This window comes from Tachysurus fulvidraco, chromosome 12 (genome assembly GCF_022655615.1).
Source record: "Tachysurus fulvidraco isolate hzauxx_2018 chromosome 12, HZAU_PFXX_2.0, whole genome shotgun sequence".
NCBI lineage: Eukaryota > Metazoa > Chordata > Actinopteri > Siluriformes > Bagridae > Tachysurus > Tachysurus fulvidraco.
In genome coordinates this window covers 15,156,190-15,174,259 of record NC_062529.1, presented here as the reverse complement: position 1 = coordinate 15,174,259, position 18,070 = coordinate 15,156,190, and the positions used below count along the sequence as shown (strand labels likewise).

Here is an 18,070-nt window from a genome sequence, read left to right as displayed (position 1 = left end):
CCTTTAGGGTGATACTCTGAACAAATTTTTTAATCAAAAATTTGCACAACATGAACATGTGACATATCAAAACACTCAGCCCAGTGAGGGGAACTGCCTTAGGAGTATTCGGATGACATCACATGCTCATCTCCACTTGCCTCCAAATGTTTTGGCACCCTATCTTTCTGTCCACTTGCCTCCAAAAGTAACACTGACCCTTATGTCCACTCACCTCCAAAAAGCACTGGCCTTTGCGAATACTTGCATCGTCAAAGCCAACATCAAAGTTTGTCGCGACAAACTTTACAAATCTAGTTTCATTTAATATCATTCAAAAAAAGGCTTATAATAATAAAGACCACTTTATCGTTTAGGAGATCAAACTTTTTATTTTGGAATCCATTCCATTTTTATTTTAGAATTTATTGTTTAGTTGCCTTTTTATCTTAACATTACACCTCTCATTTTTTTTCAGCAAATAAACCACAATTTATTTTTAACTTGAAGCACTGTATACCCAAGACTAAAAGAAAATGTTGTTGAGTGAGTATCAAAGACAGGTAAGCTAGAATGACAGGTCAAAATGTTTCCCAAGATACCTGCATTTGAACCATTACAATGTCAATCAATCAATCAAGTAAAAAGGCAAAATGAACAGCAGCACACACTGACCCAAGCTCCACTGGCTTTGCAAAGACAGTTACAGGACAAAATATTTCATTCATAAACCCGACCAATTCTATCAATCCCTTAGAGTATATACAAAGCTCTGGACAATTTCCTCATGCATTAGTGACAATGTACAGTCTGAATGACACATGCTTTGCAAAGGTATCTGCTGCATTTTATATGTTGCTGAAATATACAACACTGTGAGAGAGGACATCTGAGGAGAGAAAATGGAAGGAGAACGAACATGAACATGTGAGAGAGAATACGGTGAGAGGGAAGACTGCAAGAGGGAATGGCGTAAGGGAGAATACGATGATAGAGAATACAGAGTGTGAGAGAGAACATGGTGAAAAAGACAATTCCTAGTTGGAATTGATTTCGAAAACCAGTTATTGTTAATTGTATGTGTGCAGATGCCTAGTCTAGACAAATCTATTCATCCATATGTGAGTCAGATGTAAAAAATAAATGTATAAATAAAATATATATCGTTACGAGATGAAAACAGCAAATCAGTCAAATTGACCGGAACACAACAGGCGGATCAAGGGGCATATGCCTCCACACATGAGCAGAAGCATGTGAAAAAAAAATTCATAAAGAGGAGAAAAGCATAATGAATGATGAAACTCAGGGCAACAAGCTTATTAGAATAAAGCTAATGGCTGGAGGACTGCAGGCTGATTAGTGCTGCTTTATATACTGTAGAGTCAATCAATCAATCAAGCAATCAATGCAAAAAAAAAAGAAAAGAAAAAAAAAGAAAATTTCTCACAGCTACACCTGATATTCCATCTCTGAAGCCTCCTTACAACCTTACTGCTTGTAATTTCCTCAGATGTGATATGGTTTAAAACAAATGTTACATATTCAACAGCAAAATTATATCCATTTTATTAAACTTTGGTCTATTTTCATATCTTTCTCATGGGATTCTTTCCAATCAAACCGACAGCACATATTCATGTTTTCAACAATATACAGCACACATTCCTCATGTTTATACAGTTGCTATTCAAAAATATTATAAAACGATGAACATGCCCAAGGTTAAATTACTATGAAACATCTAAAAGTTACTTGTGTTCATTGTAATGTGTCTGGGGGCTTAAGGAAAAGCCTTCATCAAGTGAAATTATTACATATTCTATGTGCAGTTCTGAAAAGTACATGTTTTATCAGAATAACTATTTCACTTTTTCAAGCATTTCATTCAACAGTTTTCACATAAAAGTGAAAATTGCAAAGGAGAAAAAGGAGAAAATTGCACTTAAATATTCTATTTCAGATCCACTAACAGGCAACACACGGTCTAAAAGTGTTGCTTGCATTTAGTCAAGCTTGGTTAGCAAGTTAGGCTCAAAGCATAGGCAACTTTATAAAGTAAATTCAAAATGTCTGCGATTAAGGTGAAATATATTTTTTGTAGATGTCAAATATCGGCTTTTTCTGCCTTTACAGAAAATGAGTTTTAATCATTTTTGACATTGTTTCATTATTCAGGAACAGGAATGGTCACAGATTATTCACATATAAAAGCATATTTCAATTCAAGGATGTAGTATACAACATACAAATATTCCAGCCATACAAATGACAAAAGTTAAAAATTGATTCATCCCTATAAATACTTGCCTGGAAAAGCTTGTCTATGAGGCACCATATACTGTACAGCAGCAGTTCAACAAATATACTTCATACAGTCCTCAATCACAAATCTATGCATTTTAGTTGAATTAATTTATTGGTACAAGGAATTTCTTTTCTTTTTTAGAAAAGTATAAACTGATGCTCTTTTGATTTCTTTTTTGGTGTGTTGCACAATCACTTGGCAGCATGCTCACTGCCCACCTTTGCCTCATAGAGTTATTATATGAAAAAGCAAAAATAATATGGGAGATCTCCACTGGGCAGAATCACATTTCCTGTGTTAAGGTAACAAAACAAAAGATAAGAGTTAATAAAAGGGTTGTCAGTTTAGACTACTTTTAAATTATTCTGTGGCCACATTCACAACTGGCATTGACCTGCATCCTGGCTCATCTGATCATAAGTGGAAAGCTTCAAAAGTTTAAATGCACATTGTGATCTGACCATACAGTATAACAATTGTAGAGTGAATACAAAAGCATCTTGATACATCCTGGACAGCACCAAAAGAAGACACAAAACAAGTATTCATTGCATACTGTTTAAAAATTTTTCTTAATAACAGAGCTCTCCAATGTTAGGCTAATGGATTATGGTGATGCTAAGACAGCAGAAATTTTGCAGCTAAAATCAGCTGGTTTTTGGAGCTCATCTATGGTTCATTTTTGTTTTGTTAATCACAAATCACTTTTGCATTTGAAATATTTAAAATAGCCTGTACAGGGACATGCGATAGAGCATTACAGCCAGAAAAATAAATGTAGTACAAGAATGACATAATTAATCATTAATAAAATCATAAACAATAAAGTGTTCTTCCCCGTGGCATGTACTGTAGTAGCCTAGTGGTTAATGTGTTGGACTACTGATCAGAAGGTTGTGAGCTTGAATCCCAGGTCCACCAAGCTGCCACTGCTGAACCCCTGAGCAAGGCCCTTAACTCTCAAGCGCTCAAATGTAATGCAAGTGCTCACAGGAGGGATTCAAACTGCGTTTTATCTGTCCACTAGAGACTTCTAGGCTCATTGGATATGTTAAATCCAGATATGTATTGGCAAAAAGAGTTGAACAGGTATAGCAAATTTTTTTAAATGTATTTTTAAAAGGTCACTGTATAAATGCAGACAGTGCATCTATGACCAACAGAAGCATTTTTATTTATGGTACATTGCAAATACATTGAGAAAGGGGGTTATGCAGTGGATAATAACCGTACATCAGAAATGTGTGTGCACCACAGTGACCTTGTTTCCCCATACAAAGGCTGAGAAAAATAATATGAAAAATATGTCTTCCTTTTTCATTGCTCACATTTTTCTTGGCCAGTTTCTGTTCTTTTCAGTGTTGGAAACACTTCTCCTGTATAAACTCGGTTAAAGAAAGGTACGTCTAAATCATTCAAAACAAGTGCATTTTGGATGACTGTCAACACTTAACTGCCTATTACAGGGTTACTCTTAAAATACAGTAGATTGAAGTCTGTAGCAAATATCAAGTGTGATCATCTCCTGAATTCTGTTTGAGGCTATGTTGTTACAAATGTCATTCTGTCCCACGGAAATGTATGATTACGAGCCGATCTAGCCCAGAAGAAACCTTACTGACTAAGACACACTCCAATGTCGGCCTTTCAGCAAGTGATGCTTGTCAGAAACTTCATTTTAAAATGACCAGAACAATCAGTTAACCATAAAATGGTTCATCTTTATAAGCGTACGTCCAAAATCTCAGTCTTTCTACAATTCATACTATTCCTCAAGACAGTTTCTCACAGGCTCTTAAAGACTGCAAGTGGTCTCATAAATATTCATAATCTCTGCTGTGTCCCCTCCCCTTCACAAATTTTGAAACACTTATTTTCAGATGTGCATGCTGAATCACTGTATTTAAAGGATGAGACATTGACAATGACATGTCTAACAATGGAAACCCACCAGACGTAAGATCGGGGAAACAGGAGTCGAAAAGGCTAAAAAAAATTAATAGAAAAGTCTGTATTGTTAAAAAAAAAAGAAAAAAAGAAGTGCATATATTAGTGTGAGAGTAGGATGAAAATGTGGGTTATTATTAAATACAAGCAGAAGAAAGAATACAATTTTTAAAAGATAAATCTACTGTACATTTCTAATTCGGAGTATGTTGGAGTAGATCACTGTACTGCTGTTCAATAAAGCAAGAGATCTTTATGTTGTACTCAGCAACTCTGCATTGAGTTAATATTCATATTCCAGAGATATTTTAATAGTACTATAAACAACATTAAAATGAGAGGGTTCAGTAAAATTAACCTCTACACCCCCCCCCCCCAATAATTTACCTTGAGAGCATTACAGATCACCTATAAATACAAAAGAACAAGGGGTGAGTAGTAGTATAGTGGTACACAACATGGTGAAAAAAAATATATATATATATATAAACTGTATATGTTCACCATATACTGTATAAATGTATAAAATATATTAGTATAAAATTACGGATATATACACAAAATGATTTATGTGAAAAAAGACCAACTTTAAAAACAATCCTGCATATTCTGTACATGTGAAACCAGAATGCATTTCTTTTTTTTTACACTTCTGCAGCTGCTTGTGTGTGTACAGTATTTGTTCGGAGCTGCCGTTATCTCATGTGGTTAGAGAGTTTAGGGCACCACTGGGACTTCGATCTTTTTCACCTCTGTGTTCTTCATGTGCATGTGCTGTGTCATTTTGGCCTAAACAGGAACATCATATGCAGCATTAGCACAAACAACAGATGTGCACACAACCCTATAAATCTTTACTTTCCTGCAAGTTTCATTAATTTTTCTTTCATCATTTAGATGACAAAAAAAAAAAGAAAAAAAAAAGAGCTACCCAATCCTGGCCTGGTGATTTTTATGACAGATTCCTAAGTGGAGTTTAGAGATTTAATTCTCCACAGGTTTTTCCATCAGGTGCTGCTAAGCCTGGTGCTGGAATAATTAAAAATGTTGTGAGAAACACTTTATGCCAAGTTGCTCCAAGCCAAAATGAATTTCTTTCAAAGAAAGAGTATTAAAAGATGCAAATGAACCTCACGAGTTAGTCTTGGCAGTAGCTTTAGGATCAGCATGAGCAATTTATACTGTATGATCTCTATCTGTATCCACAAAAATCATAACTCTCTGCTCCTTACTGAGCCTATTTACGGCATGCATGCTGCACAATATATTCACTGACAGCTTTTACTGATTGATTATATGATTTCTGACACCTTCAATAATCAGGACATTTATAGGAGAACAGTTTTCTCCCTCTGATCAGCTTGATTGGTTCAGCAGTCTGCAGGAGTGTGAGAGGTTCACTAAAAACTTCACAGGCATGATGTATAGCAGATTTATAGAGAGAAATAAAAGAATCATGAGCAAGGAGAGGTATTATAAAATTGATTTGTGAATGCAAGCTCCTACCATGGCACGGAGATGTTGAAAGGTGTGACTTCAGGAGCTAGAATGGAAAAAGAACACAAAGTAGTAAAAGCACTGAAAGAATTAGTGAATAAATAATTGTATAAATTAGAATGGTCAGATCATACTGAAAGATTCAAATAGAAACTACAATACCTCAGCATTATATTTATCCAGCTGCTCTAGTTGTTCACGCTGGACTGTCTGGAGCTGATCAAGCTCTTTGGATTGGTTCAAGGCAAGCTGTCGATACACGTTAGAAATTATTTAACACGACCAAAACAAAGTATTAAGTTTATCCATTTGTTTCATACGACTTTTATATACCTTTTTTCTTTCTATAAGAAACTTTCTCGTGTTGTTGCTGTTCAGTTCTCGAACTCTCCTGCAGACACAAAATGGCCAAAAAAAAAGGAGAGAAAGTACAAATCACTGATTTATATTAATGAGCTCCTTGAATACTTTACTGTTTCTATAGCAACAGCTCATTCACAAGGATTGGATGGCAGAGGATCAAAACAATTTGAGGTTAATAATGCTGTTGTTCTTCGGCTGCTCCCTCGTCAGGGTTGCCATTGAGGATCATCTGATATTTCTATATTTAATTTAGTAGAGGTTTTACACCTGATCCCCTTCCTGATGCAACCCTCCCATTATACCGAGGCTCGGACATTGACAGCAGCTGGGATTATTCCCTCCCTAGGAATTAAACCTGGCCTCGTAGTGGTGAGAGAGCTGGATCCTGCAGCTGGACCACCGTGGAGCAATCTATGGCTAATAATTAAAAGAGGTTTACAATACCTTATAAAGTTTTCTGTTTTTGGATATATGTTTACCATTTACAGAAGGAGTCTCCAGTGTCAGCATTTTTAATAATACATTTACTGGCATGGGAGAAAATGAAAGATATCAGGGAATGGCTGAGGTTTATAACTACTAAATGATAAAAATTAACCGATATGGAATGCAGTTGATCCACAAAATTAAATGGCATATTATAAAAAATGATAATTTTGGTAGTGGTAGCCTAGTGATTAAGGTGTTGGACTACCAATCGTAGGTTGTGAGTTTGATTCCTACGTCCACCAAGCTGCCACTGCTGGGCCCCTGAGCAAGGCCCTTAACCCTCAATTGCTCAGTTGTATGAAAATGAGATAAAATGTAAGTCGCTCTGGATAAGGGCGTCTGCTAAATGCTGTAAATATAAATATATAAATTATCAACTCTGTTACTGATTATTTCCCTACAATTTCTGACAGATGTGTTATGAACAAATTTATGCAGCAGACATGATGCATGCCTACCATTTATGGACACTAAATTGGCACAAATAAACTTTTTGTGGCTATCCGTGGCTGCTTGGGACATTCTCAGTAACAGACCCATTACCTCTCTCTCTCAGCCTTGTTTTTGATGCTTTTGTCTTGACTGATGGCTTTACTGTTCTCCATTGATGACTTTGCTTGGTTAGCTCTCATCTCCTTACTCTGTCTGGAAGAAAACACAAACAAGCAACAAATGGAGTCATTTGTTAGATCAGGAGTAAAATCGGAAGAGAATATTATACCAACTTGCCGTAGGACATCCAAATTCCATTAACATTCTTTGCCACGTTTTATGGATAATGTTTTCTACCCTATCCCATAATAAACGCATCTGCACTGAAGGAAGAAGTGATGTATGGATCATAAAAGCATAATATATAAAATTGGCAAGACAACTTAAGAAGATTTATACAACATGAGAAAACAGAGTTGTCGTCTATTTCAGTGTTGAGTATTTTGGTATTTTAATGAACTACAACCCTGGAGTGAGAATCCTGAGCAAAATCCTGAGGTTCAAAGTCAACTTACAGAAGGCAATCTCGTTTTGTGAAAAACACCCACAGAAAGGCTGCGTAGAGAAGAGACCCCAAAGTAAAGGGCTGACCTGAGGCTATTATTTGAAACTGTAGGGAGGCATGAGGCCATCGCCAAGTTTGTGAATAAATGAAGTAACCCAGGGATACATTGTACATGTGCAATACTGCTGTATCTTAGCAACACGTAGAATTGACTGAAAAATGTTACATAAACATCACAGCATGGATATTCAGCTTGCACAGGAAGCTTCAGTAACACCACAGTCCACGCTTTTCTTTCTGGACGGATTTGAACGGGAAACATTAGCAGTTATAGTGGTGGTATTTAATACACTTCTAAAAAGTTAAAGTTACCATAATCCTCTTTTGAGTGGTACTTCATTTGAAGAACACACCATCCAGGTAAACCTATTCACATTAATGTCTCACCGCTCATGGAGGTAAGTGAGCTGCTGTGTCTGCTGTTCCTGTGTTATTAGCATCAACTTTCTGAGGAGTTCACACTGCTGTAGCACATGCTGGTCACTGAGGTCCTGGACCTCAGCGCTGTGTGTCTTCGTCATCTCAGCCAGTTCGTCTGCTTGAGCAGCGACCGTATTCTTCACCTGTCGCAACAGGACAGAAGAGCAGTTCACTGAGCACACAAGTGCTGTGTAAAGTGAAGATCAATCTGCTTTAGAGAGAAAGGAGCAAACAGAATTCAGCACCTTTGTTTTGTAGTCTGCGGTAATGCTCTTTCTCCTCTTCTCTATTTCCCCGCAGGTTTCCAAGTTATATTCACTGAGGAGGGATGAAAAATTAAAAAGAAAAAACAATATTAAAAATACATTCTGAACTTCCCCATTATATATATATATATATATATATATATATATATATATATATATATATATATATATATATATATATATATATATATATATATATATTTTTTTTTTTACTTTTAAGCTTTTCAAGGCATATTTTCATATTCAGTCTGGATTAGTATCCTCACGTATTTGAGGCATTGTACTGTATATCTAGGATAGTGGGTCCTATGCTGGATGGCACTTCTTTATCGATCTACCTGACTTTCTTGCTACACCTTTCTAAATGCTTTTCCAGCACCCGCTTTTCTTTTTCATGTTGTGTCGCCATCTTGTCCACCTGAGAACAATGTGATCTCTGCAATGTAGCGTATGTCTGCAACAGGAAGAAATATCATGTCAAACATTAAGGACATTTTGTACTTTGCCTCCTCATGTTCCTGAAACCACATCTCATGAGCATCTATTACAAAAGCAAGCACAGTGTGTTCATTATGCACCTATAATCCAATTACCACAAATGGGGGAAAAGGTCTTTAGTCACCTCTGTATGCTTTTTCATCAATGCATTAACTTCCTTCAGCTGCTTTTTTACTAGCTTTATATATGCCTGGAATTTAAGAGGAATAAAAAAAAAAGTTGCAGTGCATTATATGAAATAAAATCAATTTAAGAAACAAACATTCACTAATGTTGTAGAAAAATACATTTCTTTGTACCTTCATCTGTTTCAGGTCATCAGTGGTAACTTGAGACATGTTAACAGGTGTAGGAGACACTGTTAACACACAAGTAAAAAAAAGTGTATAAAAAAACTACATCTAAGGTCTCCACAGATAACGTTAGTGTACATTTATTAATTATTCAAAGCAATTAAATGTCAAATGTTGCCCTGTATTCACATGCCATTAAAATATGTTATTTCAGGAGAAGAAGATAAGAGATTTCAGTGAACATAAGTATCATTAGAGAACAGCTTTTAACTTTTTACTATATACATCTTTTAACTATATACATCTAATAATAATCTAGAATTTTAATCTAGAATTTTTATTCTGTTAATTCTTATTTCTTTTATTATTCGTTAATTCCTTTATCATTAATTATGTTTACCTTCTGCTCTGTGTTTATGTTCTGTAAAGCTGCTTTGAGACAATGTCTATTGTAAAAAGCGCTATACAAATAAACTTGAATTGAATTGAATTGAATTGAATTAACTTTTTCTTCTGCCTGAATTGTCCTACAGATTTGTGTCTCTGGATATGCAAGCTGAAATGCTGGCTTCAGTTTAACACGTATCCCTGACCTTGAGTTAGTGACCTGGATTATTCAGTAGATGTGTGCTGTCATGTCAAACTTCTCCAAAACATTAGATTCCTTAAATCTGCCATTCATTCTTAACTTTAAAAGCACCCATGAATACTAAGGTCATGGATTGGGTTAAGAAACACAGAAATGAAAAGGAAAGTAAAAGGGAACAAGAGCAATAATACCAAAAAAAAAAAAAAAAAAATGAAGAAGAGAAAGAGGTAGAAAGAGCGAGAGCATATATGTTTTAGAAGAGAATAAGAGGATCACATTTTTTCTCCATTCTGATGTTTCATGTAAACATTAAACATAAAATAATGTAAGTACAGGTCAAGAGTTTTGTGTTTTTAAATGCACGAATGACTAAATGTACAGTACAGGCATTCTATACAAGAAAATATGATCAGAAATAAAAATGTATTTTTTGACCAATTAAGACACTGTGCACGATACAGTGAAACACAAAGAAGTGATTTGATGTTACTGATGTAATTCTGAAAGTATAGTCACAGTAGTTTAGAAATTTGTACCTTTTCTTGAGGAAATGTTCAGATTTGGTCCTGATGATGCATCACAACTCTTCTGCGGTGACACAGCCTTTGGATGATTTGTCTTTCCTCTTTTAGTTCTCTTCGGGCTGTCATTTGGCACCTCTGCTATCTCCCACTGCACACAACCACAGAAAATCAGTCTCATGCATGATTACACTTGCAGCAATGACAGTTTTTAATCTCCATCACTTCATCACAAAGTGACTCATTTTGACTAAACTGACTAAAAAATTAGTAATTTCTCACAGAACTCAATGACAAAAGCTTTTTTACATACTTCCAAATGCTGCATATGAAATATAACAGTGACTATAACATGATAATGACATACAAAGTTTTAATTGTAGACCTTTGTTTTTTGTACAGTATTACTCTTTTAGAGGATCATACTGTACATGTACAGTACTAAAGGAACAGATATAATGATGTAACTGCATAATAACTGCTAATGATTTAGCAATGTCTTTCAGCTTCACAATGAACTGCTTTAGCAGCATCTACATGTCTATGTGGTCGCAATAGCAAATAAAATAAATAGCAAAATAAAAATATTACTTAGATTTTAAAAATCCTTAATTAAGACATGGTCATGATGTCTCCAGAGCCTATCAACACAATACAAGGAGCAAATCCTGGATAGGACACCATTATAATACACTATACATGACAAACTCATTCATACCTAAAGGCAATTTAGCAAAGACAATCCACACACTGGCATGTTATTAGGAGGTGTAAAGAAACCAGCTAATCCTGAGAAAACCCCTGTGTATAGTAATTACCCACAGTGAATTACACAGGAGTAACATGTCCATGAAATACACTACACAAACCATCTATACAACATCACAAACCAAGTGTTTTTCAACAGCAATCGATGGCATAAAAACTTCACATGAAATACATCAAGAGTTCACATGAACTGAATTTATGACTCCAGTCAGAATAGAGAGTTTAGAGAGACTTATTGTTTCATTTAAAATCCAATGTGCTAGAGTAATGAGGGAAAATAACAAATAGTAATATAATAGTATCATTTTATAACTGCGCAATTATTTAGAGATGGTTTAATCAATGTTCTCTTCTATATGTTGAAAATTATTGTAGAATATATTAATAAAGAGGAGAAAATGATAAAATGTAAATGATCACTGTATCACTGGGTGGTGTATTTATGGAGATGCTCACCGTTTCAATGCCCATGGCTCTCATTTGGTCTGTTCTCTTTTCACAAATGGATAAAAACTTTTTCGGATCAGAAAGAGCATCCACAATGGCTACAAAGATATGATTAAAAAGATAAGATTAAAAATCTTGGAGATTAAAAATATATGGATGTGTGATATGATATTTTAACAAGAATATATTAATAAAGCTAATTAATAACTTTTGATTTATGTGACTATTGTTAGTTAAACCTCAGCAGCAAGAAGTGTTCCTGGTGAATTTGTTTACTGAATGCATTTTCAGCCAACTTCTTCTTAAAAAGATAGGAATGGTTGCTCTAAGAGAACTTGTGAAGCTGAAATTACCTCCAAATCCATCAGGTACATATGTTTTGAGGATGATGTTGCAGAAGATGGTGGGTAAGGTAAGGGGATTGTTGCCCTCGTTTCGTAGGGAGATGTGTCTGTAGCCAGCCTGCAGACCGTCTAGGGGGAGAATCCTCTGACCAATCAGCTTATTGTTGTCATCATACACCGCTATTCTGAGCACTGCAAGGTCCGGAAGGATTACCTTTGGGTTGGTGGAAAGTATATTATTCACTGTGTGTGTGTGTGTGGGTGCATGAGGAATTTCAGTGATAAGCAGAAATTCAACGTGCAGTGGAGCAAAGATATGAGGATGGTGAGGCAGAGTAGCATGCTAACACACACAGCTGCTTTTCTGCCTGTAGTCCTAAAGCATTCTCAAGATTAAGTTTAATGATACCAGTCTGAGACTACAGTATGTAAATAAGAGATGGCTGACAGAACACAGCATGACTTTGCAATAACACCACAACAAATATTACCTTTCTAAAAACAAATGGTTCCTCGTTGTATACAGGGTTTAATCCATTGTTCATCACCATCCTAGTTCGAAACTCCTTGCGAATGGTATCTGTGGGTAGGCCATACATATCCACCTCCACATAGGTGCCAATCTTCTTGTCAGACAAAAACTGGCCTGAAATTACCTACATCGATTCATAAATGTTAAACAGGAATGAATTATTTTCAGAAATATGAAGACTGAGCTGGTTAATGCTTCTAACTAGGAGCTAAAAAATCATCACTAATAAATGAAGCTAAAAGAACATGACATTTGGACGCTGAACCAGAGGATAGCAGGTACTTTCATGCGTTTCCTCAAAAATCTGATTCTTTCATGTTTCCTCTAAATTCTGACTCTTTCATGTCTTTTCTCCAAACTCTGTCATCATGAACCTACGCAATTCAGCCCAAATATTTTCAGGACATATCCTTGTCTAGCCTAATCAAAACTTTTTTTTTTTGGCAACTTTTTTGAACTTGTATTAATTTGCCTGTCATGAAATAAGCAAAGATTTTAAGCCATAATATTTTTAAAACGTTGTACCTGGACACTGCAAGTGGCTGCAATCACTCCATCCACAGGGGTCTCGGAGAAAGGGTCAAAGGTGCGGTCTGGCCGACGCATGAAGTCTGGCTTAAGCAAATAACTGCAAAGGAAAAACATCAAACAAGCTGACAAAAGCTAATTTATTCCCATTACATTCCAATTGTGCCATTACCTCTAGTCCCCTTATAAAGCAATGATCCGTTTAATTAATCCACCATTGTCTCATATTCAATATATAGCACTGACGGATGTGTAACACTTACAGATTTTAAACTACTTTGCCTTGACCTGTGTGTTAATATTATGCTTAGGATTTCTCACTACCAGGACTTTGTTACTTAAATAATGCTATATTTTAGTTCATTATTATTGAATACCTAAAATTGGTGATGTGCTTTTAAGGCACTTTTACTATCCAGTGTATACTCTGTATTAGAAACATGTACTGTACATCACCTTTACCCAATAAGGACCATGCAAAACGCAGTACAATCTTCTAGCTTGATGTACTATGTATGGGAACAGTTTTAACCTCACTGCTAAATATGAAAATAATTCCCAAACAATTCTTAAGAGACATGTCTGATAGACAATATGGCGAAAAGTGTTAGAAGAACACAAATATATTGAATGTCTTTTTATGTCTAGCATTAAATTCTCTGCTTTACTTGAACCACAGGCTCAAACCTGCTCCCACATGAAAATGCCCCTGTGCACAAAACATGTTTCATAAAGACTTTGCCAAGTTTTGTGTGTAAGATTTTGACTGTTCTGCAAAGAGCCCTTAACTCAACCTCACTGAACTCCTTGGGGATGAACTGGATCAATAACCTCCTCCTTCTCATCCAGGACCAGTGCCTAACCTCACCAGTGTTTTATGTTTGATGGAATAAATCCATACAATTCCAAACCTTGTGAAAAGTTGTCCCAGAAGAGTTTGTGTTATTATAACAGCCAAAAGAATATTACATCTAGGAAATGTTCAGCAAGCACATATGGGTGTAACTGGTCAGGTGTCCACATACCTTTGGCAAAATCTATATTTTTTTTGATGCCTGCATTATAAAGTGAAGACAATCGAACACATGCTGACCACATAATCAGACAGAAAGCATTAAAAAAAAAATTTTCAGGGCATAATGACTTTTTTAGTACACAGATATTAATGTTATTACAATGTAAATGGAAACATTTTTATATAAAGATAGCAAAATAGTGGTAAATTTGGTTCATTCCCAAATAATTCTCTTTAAATGCAGCAATGAAGTGTGTATTTGAGGTTAACAGTAATCTGAAGTTCACATACCCACATGACCCATTGTACTCAAACTTTCCTTGGTTCAGCTGCATTGCCAAATCTAAAAAAAGCCAGATGATGATTAGACGAAGATGAATAATTTTTTCACATATGATGTACATTGCAGTACATGAAATTCTTTTCTTTGCATATCCCTTGTTAGGAAGTTGAACCATGTACACATATAACTGATTAAACTCTTTAAAGTTGGTACAATGTTTTCAGAACAGTGATAGGACATGATGTATTGGTGGACCAGGCTTCCTTTAGCTCAACACTTTAACATTTTGGTTTAACGGAGACTTTGTGACATTTCCATTGATTTCCCCAAACCGATTACGTTGTGACTCTCAAACAGTCTGGCATATTAGGTCTCAGAAGACTGCAGTAGTACAAACAGCTTTCTGATTGCTGAGCACATTCATCTGGACTTCAGCTACTTCTGAAGAAACTTAGAAATGTGAAAGCTCCAGATGTCTTGGAATGACATAAAGGTTTCTAGAGTGAGTGCTTGTGAATATTCAACAGGATGGCTTCTCCACAAACCACAGTGCCACTGATTAGTAATGTGCGGTAGTGCACTTACACAATAACTTTTATATGAAAATAACCTTCTTTATTTTATGTTTGATTTTGCTGATTACCGGTATATCGATATATATTGTACTTGTATAATGTACCATAGGGATACTTGAGTGGAAATGAACCTGACTGTTATCCCTTTGCCACGGTTTCTACATACATAACACTGCTGCACAACTGCAGTATGCCTAAAGCTCCAGAAAATAATGGAGGTGGATTCACATCTCTGACTGTATGTGTATGTAGGGGGTTGTTACAGCAAGTGACAGTGGTGTCGTTTGCATTACCTGGGGTCTGGAAGTTCAGTGCTACCATCTGGCAGCCAGCATTCCAGAATATCTGAGGCATATAATTACTAGAGTCCACTCTGCCTCCTTTGGGGTAGATCCGACTCATCTGGCGCTTGTTGTAACTGTTCATCTTAGTTAGGGCAAAACACAAAAGTTTTTTCAAAAATTTAAGAGGAATTTGTTGGGAATTGAATTGTTTATAGATCAAATACTTTGGAGAAAATATTAAAAGTATGGACTTTAAATCCATACTTTTGAACTATAGAAGAAAGAAGGATTCTGAGCTCCTTTAGTGATGCTCTTCCAATTGATGCAGTCTTTCTTTTGTATGCTTTTTTGCACGTTTCAAACGACGATAGGCATTTATTCTGTTATAACATTTCTCTATTCCAATGGCCAAATAAAAATCTTCAATCATTTTAAAAGAAGTAGACAGACAAACAATCCATGAAATAAATGAGTTGTCTCATTTATATAACAAGTGAGCACTTACTCTTCACTGAACACTCTTGCCTCTTGGCATTATGATAATATATTCCAAGGCATAAGCAAAATTCGTAAACAGTCAGATGCATAGATTTAAATCAAACTGAAACCCAAGGGAACATTTTCTTCACAGTAGCATAAACCCTATTATAGTTATATGTATCAATATCAGGAAATCATTTACTGTACATTTTGACTAGCTTTTATTTAAATTACCAATTCATTTATGGACAGGAGACTCCCATGAGTTTATCATCATCTCCAAAGGGAACTAAAGTTTCAGACAAAACCAATACGTCACTCATAAGGAACAATCTTTTGTGAAATAGGAAACGGATCCCTGAACATGCCAACCATCAAGCCAACTACTGAACAATGGGGACACAAATAAACCAGAAATTGCTGTAGCCTGTGTGATAGAAATGACATGGAGACACTTAGTATAGACTCTCACAAGCAGATGGGCTAAAATCTAAGCAGTCAAGCTTCTGCAACGGGTTTCCATAAAGAACACCCACTACATTATAGGCAGGAACCAGCAGGGGATTTGCTTAGACCTTGCAGATATCTGCCAACTAAATTACCTCCACGGTTCAGCGTATGAGAAGCAAATCTTAGAAATGATGGCTTCAAAATGGCATGCCAAAAAACAAACAATCAAAAGCAGACAGGTGACCACAATGCCAATGAATCTTAGAGATTACATTTTTAAGTCAGTCAGTCAACCTGCTTGGCTTATATAGATTTGCACAGAACTATGCAAGTGTACTACAGTACATAAGATAACTTTTTTCAGGAGTCTAGAGCAATCTAGATCAGTCCAGTACTGCTAGCATGTCTTTCCTAATCACCTTTAGGAGTATTCAGTGTGAATGCAAAGGGTAAAGAGGGGGGTTCCAACACAAAGTATATCTGCAATTGCTGGTCTGATAAAGCTGGGGCAACTTGGAGTAAAGACAATGAATTTCAAGTCAATTTGACAGAAAATGCATTTAAAGTGTATACTAGCATCAACAGTATTAACCCATTGATTTTAAATACAAAATCTGTTAAAATACATACAAATAAGGGTTATAACAGACCGATCATGTTTATCAAGTTAAAGAACTTTATATTGATATATTTAAAAAAACAACAACAGTATTTTGTAATGATGGGTTAAGAGAAGAAAATGAAAGCTTTGTTTGAAGAACATTGTGCTAGTGAGAGTGATCTTTTTTCTTTATCCATGTCCATTTACAATTATGGCCTATGGCAAATTCCACTAATTATTTGGGGAATGTCTATTCTATTTAATTACCAGTTCTTCATTTAATCAATTACTGAAAATCTTATCATGCTGATGATCATTGTATGTACCGGTCTACTGACAATGTACTTGAGCCAAATTGGTCGACTGTTTGATTTGTAAATATATTTTGTAGTTATGTATGTGGACATAACATCTCACATCTAGCACCATAATGGCTGATGTGATACATGGAAAAATTCCCAGCAAAGCACCTTATTTAGCATGATCATTATTATAATAAAACAAAACATGGGCTAAAACACAGATTTTTTTTTTTGTTTTATTTTGTTTTTTACAAATCCTATGAATGTTGTTTTGAAATACAAGTCTCTCCCCCTCAAGTCTCTCACTATCTCACTCTGTAGTACTCACCCAGAGGCTGGATTAAGAGATTCGGACGCTGCTGGATGGCACCTATCTTATCATTGGACCAGTGCTCAGAATATCAATACATTGTCTTGTAAAAATTTCAGATGTTTTTGAAAGAGAGTATTATTTTATTATTATTTGTAAATGAATACTTTTAATTTTTTTCCACTGACACAGTATTTTAAGACTGACCAATATATTCAGTACATTACTTTGAGATGTACTCTGCCAATAAGTTAGCTGCAATATTTTCATACTCAACAGATTCATACTATATTTGATTTCATCAGCACTACAATGTAGATTTTTTAACAGTAAAACAACGTTCATTTTAAAGCAAGTAAATGCCAGATGTTTACTGTTTTTGTTGCAGGAGAAAGTTTTCTATGTGATCATTTAAGAAGGTTCAGGAAACATTCCCAAACTATTTCTTACTAAGCTGAATAGTGAAGTGAGAATACATTATAAGCACTCATCCAGCTGACCAATAGTTATCCACTCTGGTATAGGGGAGTCTCTATTTTGGCTTAAGAGCTTTAATTAAAAAGGTCTTCATTATGCACTTGAAACCACAATTTCCACAAATTATTACTCAAAGACCATCATTAGAGGACAAGCTGTTGGGGGGGAAAAAAGGGTAAGGATACTTGACAAATTCAATGGCGTTGGTCCGCAAGTATCCCAATCCTACTGACTCGCTGAATGAAGACATGTTGTGGTGGATGTTCTTCTCTGGAAAAAAATGCACAACTATAGTTTTAGATTTGTTCTTAACATTATTAATGCTGCTCGCAAAGCAACATTCTTACTATTGGGCATACTCTTAACTTGTAACCGCAGCTTTTGTCCTAGACCCATGAATGAGGTGTCACATTGACCGGCTCATTGAGGAGAGGTGTGCTATGACTT

The 18,070-nt window shown here is 35.6% G+C and overlaps 1 protein-coding gene across 8 annotated transcripts in view; it reads right to left on the bottom strand.

Annotated features, from left to right (window-relative positions):
* The window catches only part of LOC113659633 (1-phosphatidylinositol 4,5-bisphosphate phosphodiesterase beta-4), a 48,117-nt gene that overhangs the window by 12,270 nt on the left and 17,777 nt on the right, over positions 1-18,070 (bottom strand). For 3 of the 8 annotated variants that reach the window (XM_027172519.2, XM_027172521.2, XM_027172520.2), the window contains 18 exons: positions 17,809-17,893; positions 15,013-15,137; positions 14,153-14,204; positions 12,844-12,946; positions 12,278-12,442; positions 11,796-12,000; positions 11,452-11,540; positions 10,243-10,378; positions 9,124-9,182; positions 8,949-9,014; positions 8,665-8,780; positions 8,306-8,378; positions 8,028-8,203; positions 7,127-7,228; positions 6,065-6,122; positions 5,894-5,980; positions 5,741-5,777; positions 4,649-5,023 (listed from right to left, as the gene is read on the bottom strand). In XM_027172519.2, the coding sequence (XP_027028320.2) occupies positions 4,935-5,023; positions 5,741-5,777; positions 5,894-5,980; positions 6,065-6,122; positions 7,127-7,228; positions 8,028-8,203; positions 8,306-8,378; positions 8,665-8,780; positions 8,949-9,014; positions 9,124-9,182; positions 10,243-10,378; positions 11,452-11,540; positions 11,796-12,000; positions 12,278-12,442; positions 12,844-12,946; positions 14,153-14,204; positions 15,013-15,137; positions 17,809-17,893 (1,823 nt within the window). In that variant the 3' untranslated portion in view covers positions 4,649-4,934. The other 5 variants (XM_027172522.2, XM_047821565.1, XM_047821564.1 and 2 more) reach the window with 5 other exon arrangements.